This window comes from Anarrhichthys ocellatus, unplaced genomic scaffold, assembly GCF_004355925.1.
Source record: "Anarrhichthys ocellatus isolate YVR2014 unplaced genomic scaffold, GSC_Weel_1.0 scaffold27, whole genome shotgun sequence".
Taxonomy (NCBI): Eukaryota; Metazoa; Chordata; class Actinopteri; order Perciformes; family Anarhichadidae; genus Anarrhichthys; species Anarrhichthys ocellatus.
The window spans coordinates 3,414,932-3,420,695 of NW_022280057.1; the positions used below are offsets into that span (position 1 = coordinate 3,414,932).

Consider the following 5,764-nt stretch of genomic DNA (forward strand, 5'->3'; position numbering starts at 1 on the left):
TGGGATGAAATAGAGAAAATAAAATACTATCATTATTCTTGACCAGCTTTGCTGCTCTGCTTGTACATGACTAATCCATTACTGCACTTGGAATAATTTCAGCTGAATTTGTCTTGCAAAATAATCGGTGTGCTTTGCAAACTGGTTAAGATGTTGCTTCACCCAGATTTTATGAGTCTGACTCAACCTAAAGTCAAACCCATTACAAAATGACTGCATGCATTAAAGTTTATACTGAATATTCTTTGATAGACATACTAATCTTTATATTTTTAGAGTGCATAATCGTGCTGTTTTGTAACATTGTGGGGGCAATCATTTTATTTTTCCTCCTGTTTTTTTTTTTTTTTTTTTTTTAAAGTAAACCTTTGGTTCTAAAATAACCTTTACTTCACCTCAGATTGTTTATCTGTCCTGTGTTTCTGGGTGGTGGCAGAGATGGCAGCTGTCCTTACGGGAGATGTTGTTAAAAGTCACACGAACAAACCCCCTAGATGGACCAACTGTGCCCCCCTGGCTGGTCCCTCATTCCCATGACCACACACAGACACTGGAAGAGGTCTCAGTCCATGACACATGCAGTCTGCTGGCCACATTAAAATCTAAAACACTAATACAGCTTAGATTGATGACGCAGGGCTTTCTCAATCTGGCCTCTTCCCTTTTGTGCTATGATTTATATCTTTATCTCTTTGTCTTTGATGTCCATCCAGCACTCAGTAAACCTTGTCCCTGGAATGGGTTAATGATAACAACTCCTCCATATAATACCGCAGATAAAACAATAACATAAAGCAGGGACATTTTGATGTAAATACGTTCATTTTATTTACAAACCAAATGTACAGACACTGCAGGGACTCTATAGGTGCAAACAGGGAGACTGAAAGCAATAATGGGGCTTAAGAAGCAGAATTCATCACCGCTGACAAAACGAAACAGATAAAACCACAAACCGAGGGTTAAGATAACGGCTTTGGGGGGGATATAGCCAGAAAAAAAACGAGGGAAAAGTGGGGAAAAATGAGGGTCGAGCTGCGAAGAAACCGCTTCAGTCGTGATACATTTTGAAGATACAGCTTTTGACGACACCCATGTATCTGTCCCACACAACCTGATGTCTGAGGGGCAGAAAACAGAGAGACAGAGAGACAGCACACAGTAAGTAAATGCAGCAAAGAGAGTAAGACTCATGACAAACTGTAATTGTGAAATCAGTGTGAAGAAAGTAAATGAGGCAATCTTTGTCCACTCGGTGTAACATGTGGGGGGTGGGTTGTCTGTTTCTTTTTATGAATATCTCTTTGTTAAACATGTAGTGGTGCAGGGCTGTGTAAACCCTTAACTACATTCCAGAGTGTTTGCATGAGAAACAAGGTAACTACAGTTTGAGAAATCAGGGGCGAGATAGGGTGACACCCACTGGTGGAGCCGAGACGTCAATATTAAAGACACAACTTTATGCTTCAGCAGCATTAATGATTGCCAAAGTATATATAATATTTGGTTATTGCTTTTTTTTTTTTTCTTTCAAGGAGCTCTACAACATCCTGACTGTATTTTTCGCCCCTTTAGGAATAAATAGTCCTGGCAGGGTTGGAGTTGAGCTCTACCTGATAAAGCTTTACAGAATAAAAGCACATTGACTCACTTGAATGTGTCAAGTATGTGTGCCGAGTTGTTGTAGTGAGTAAGGTAGAGTCTAATGTCCGCAGCTGTCCATCGGTCTGAACGACACGGCTCAATAAACTGGGGGAGAAAAAGAAGGGGAAGAGACGTTACATCACACCGTCTCCAAGGCAGACTTCAAGACTGGATTCAGAAATACAAGTTGAATGATCTGTCTTTGCTTGAACCACGTAAAGATAGAAACTACATTTTGTAGAGGTTACACACCTTCTCCACAAGATCAATGAAAAAATCTCGGACATCCTTTGTGTTGGTTAACTTTGCGGCAATGTTGACCAGGCCTCTGGATAGATTCTACGAAAAGAATGAAATAATTACATTAACAAAACTATTATTTCCTTTCATTGAAGAAGTTACTGACTGGTTTAATTTCCGATATTCTGAGGTTGTTATTTCTCTCACCTTAAAATTAGCCTCCATCTCATTAAAAGCTTTAGTCTTTCCTCTAAGAGCTGTACAGACCAGACTGAACAGAGAGGAGTGGAAGGAAGAGAAATTACCAATACAAGTGTGTATAAAATTGTAATTAAAAGCCAATTTTAAAAAAAAAATCAGAAATGGCAAAAAACGTGTAGGTTTCTCTTCATTTTCATGTTACCTTTTGTGTTGATCCAGCAGATCTTTGTCAGTGATTAACACCTTCAGTTCTTTCAGCTCTTGTAAAAACTCTTTATCGAGATCCACGTCCATGTCTTCCACCATGTTATCTACAAAGTCACACACTGTCATATCTGTTCAAAAGAGGGTTTTTTTCTTCTTTTAACTATCATCGCTGCTTATTCTTTTTTCTTCTTATTTATTATTATTTATTCTTAGCCAATTAACATTGTTCACTTCACACAATTTAAATTAGTCTTCATTGTATTGAGGCTATGCAAAACCTGAAGGACCTCTGGTGGTCAGCTGGCCTCACTGATGGAGGCACTGCTCTAAATGTTCCTTATTCTTAATAGCCACCATCGACAGCATACCTCTTGTTCTTACGTGAGATATTTCTTTAAAGTCCTCTTCATAGTTTGTCTCACAGTTTCACTTTTTTTTCTATTTTTAGTGTTCTTGGATTTATCTCTAATGTTTTATCAATCTGTAAGCCTCAAACTAAGACACATTTAGACGGTTACAGATGATTAATATACTGTATATGTTACATAACTGATTAAAATGTCATACATGTCCTTCATATCTCAGATAAAAATGGCAGCAAACGGCTGAAGGAAACAAGACGAATGGCTCACCAACAGCCCCAACGGTCCAGTTGCTGATAAGTTGCCCAGCACAGAAGGCAAAGTCCTGGAATGTGAGATATTGCAGCTTTCTTTTCCCCGTCTCAAAGCGATTGTTGGCAAAGAAAACAATGGCAGCATAATCCCTGAAATAAGCGAAAGAGGCATTATAGAAGCTAACAAATAGACAGAAAGAACTTTGATGTTTTCACTAGTTTGAATAACCCTGAATGCTAGCCTTCTCAGGTGAGGTTTTGTTAGAGTTAGCTAAACATGTAAACCCATGAAGTAATTCCTCATAACAACTACAACAACACAGAGGCAGGCAGGGAGGTTTTGTACGCTCTTCACACGGATTACCTCGCAAGCTTGTCAGAAAGAAGAAAGTGGTGACGTATGTTCTCCACCAGGGGTCCCTTCAGCTCTTCCACAACTTTAAAAACACGTTTGAAGTTGTCGAACTGAAATTAAACATATGATGCATGAGATTTACTAAATTTACAACAACATGACAACATGTATAAAATCAGACAGTAAAAGTCACTGTAACTGAAACTCAAAACGAATTTTAAAGAACGAAAAACTGAAAGTCAGATTACGACCAGAAAGAATTCAAGGTGGTTTCACAACAAAAATGAGCAATGTCTTTTAAAACTGCTGAAGACTCCTCTGATAACTAAACCGACAACACAGACACGCGGTCATTGTGGTGTTGCTCTTACCTGTCGTCTGCAGCTCTTCAGTGTCACACCTGTCTTGGCTCCGATATCGTCCAAGTCTTTCTTTGTTCCCTTGGAGAGTTTCTTTCCCAGGACCTCACGGACAAATGCATCATCGAAGGTGTAATATCTAAACATGTATATACAAAAGGTGAAAAAGGTGAGTTGTAAGAATATATTCTCATTTACTACGTCAGGAAACAAGAATAAAGTAGTGGCGTTTAATAATAAATACATGTTGTGGTAACATCTGCCTTGAGAGGGGAATAATCTAGTTCAAGGAAGGGGCACATTTAAAAGATTAAATAATGACGTTACTGCAAACCAGATAAATCAGATAATTAATGGTGATCAAATCGGGGCATCGTCACTGCACCTCTCTATGAGCATGGCTTGTCGATGAGGTGGGATCTGGAACAGTAGCTGGTTGCCTAGTTTGGATGGACTGTGCAGCAGACGCTCACACATCTGGAAAGTCCTGTACTGGTCCATGGTGTCACTCAGTAGAACATCTGCACTCGCCTCGCACTCCTCCATCACTCCTCCATCCATTCGTCCCTTCACTGCATCGTTCACTGTTGGATAAATCAGACATGCTTGGTGATCCAACCATGGCTGTAGTGATGTGTAATAACCTGTACTAACAAAGCTGCTGGTCAGCAGCACTGTCATTATACTTTACCTGGGCTACTTCCAATGTGCAGGGTGTGGGTGTGGATATATAAATGTCACAATATGTAGGTTTTCATTATGTTTTGCACATTAGCGGAACATTTAGCTTGTAACCCTTTAAAGAAACAAAATGTATATCACAACCCCTTGACTTAAGTATCATGCGTTACTTATAAAGAGTAACTGTTTCATTTGAATAGTTTTCAGAGGCCTGAAAAGTCAGTCTCCTGAATTTAACAATAAAAAGCATACAGTAAAATTTTTCTTTCTTTCCAGTGTTTTTATTCAATTTCTGACCCCTCAGATTGGTTGGTCCTGACCACCAGATTGGGTGCATTTGAATTATATGTTCAATGATAATACAATAAAACCCACATTGTGTGCATCTTTGTAAGATAACTCCAACAAACCAGGACTCTGTATAAGCTCCTCTACTCCGCAGTAAGTCCACAGTCTGCTGCAGTACATTGTGACCCATAAATGTGACTCATACCTGTGTATCCATCCAACCAGAGCTGGTACACCTCCTCATCCATGATAGTGGTGTTACCCACGAACACGTCCAGCTCCATCGTCATCTGCGTGGTGGCAGAAAAGTAAAAGCAAGTGGGTCAGGAGATGTTTCTGTTTAGCTTAAGTAACGTTAGCCATCATCAACCAGCTTTCAGATGAGCTCAAAGACATTGTAAGGACCAAAACACACATCATACCTTGTTATGAGCGTTTCAAGTACCAAACTGAAATAAAAACTGAAATGCAAAGTAAACGGTTAGATTATAATGGCTATGGCCATTATAGCCGCCTAGCTAACTTCCTCCATTAAAGGCTAGCTTCTTGTCCTAGCTATGTTAGCAGCTTCAGCGGAGACTACACTGACAACCAGACAACAACACGGTGAATTAAGATCAAATTAACGTGATCGCGCGTGGTTTAAAACACGATCATCTACGAAATGGCAGCGTACTGTATCGCTACGGGTGCTCGCTATCAACAACAGCAGGCACGCTAAACGGACTTCCGGTGTCGTGACGTCAGAGGAAAGGTTCTTTACACATATTACTGTAAGTGTCTCTTTAGACATCTTCTCAAAACAAACTGACTGACCTTTTGTTGTTTCATGTTTTCTGTTGTAATGTTAGTGTCGCGTGACAACATATAGGTTCTATGTTTAATTATAATATATTGTTTACGTGTTCTCGCATACAGCAGATTACATTTTACTGTATATCCTACCAGTAATAAAATGACGCAGTGCAGTAAACAAAAATCCACACCCGAGCACAAATAAATAAAGGCAGTGTTACTACATAGCGGGCTGCTCATAATGCATAACGATTTTGTAGGACTGTGTGTTTTTTGTCATTTAACCCAGTTGTAGAAAGTATGCTTTTATTCTGAAACTATTATAGTTATTTTTGCTGTTGCATCAGCTTATTGTCAGTCTATGGTACTTCCCCTGTC

General features: G+C 39.4%; 1 protein-coding gene across 3 annotated transcripts; it reads right to left on the reverse strand.

The window, feature by feature from the left end:
* Window positions 1–803: 803 nt before the first annotated feature.
* fibpa (fibroblast growth factor (acidic) intracellular binding protein a) lies at window positions 804–5,323 on the reverse strand. 3 transcript variants are annotated; one of them, XM_031862459.1, is made up of 11 exons: window positions 5,014–5,323; window positions 4,797–4,881; window positions 4,008–4,206; window positions 3,635–3,761; window positions 3,273–3,373; window positions 2,925–3,058; window positions 2,288–2,396; window positions 2,092–2,155; window positions 1,897–1,983; window positions 1,652–1,749; window positions 804–1,121 (listed from the first exon to the last, which is right to left on the reverse strand). In XM_031862459.1, exons 2-11 carry the CDS (start codon window positions 4,879–4,881, stop codon window positions 1,052–1,054), a joined length of 1,074 nt encoding a protein of 357 aa, XP_031718319.1. In that variant the 5' UTR covers window positions 5,014–5,323; the 3' UTR covers window positions 804–1,051. The 3 variants fall into 3 exon arrangements, with proteins under 3 accessions (XP_031718319.1, XP_031718318.1, XP_031718317.1); XM_031862458.1 differs by having other exon boundaries at window positions 2,288–2,411; XM_031862457.1 differs by having other exon boundaries at window positions 2,288–2,420.
* Between the last annotated feature and the right edge of the window lie 441 nt (window positions 5,324–5,764).

What these genes read in the sequence shown, in the direction of transcription:
- fibpa (XM_031862457.1), bottom strand. Translation starts at nt 4,881, where the DNA reads ATGACGATGGAGCTGGACGTGTTCGTGGGTAACACCACTATCATGGAT. An exon ending in CTGGACCGTTGGGGCTGTTG is followed by an intron (nt 2,421 to 2,924) that starts GTGAGCCATTCG and finishes TCTTTTGAACAG; the next exon opens with ATATGACAGTGTGTGACTTT. An exon ending in CTGCTGGATCAACACAAAAG is followed by an intron (nt 2,156 to 2,287) that starts GTAACATGAAAA and finishes CTCTCTGTTCAG; the next exon opens with TCTGGTCTGTACAGCTCTTA.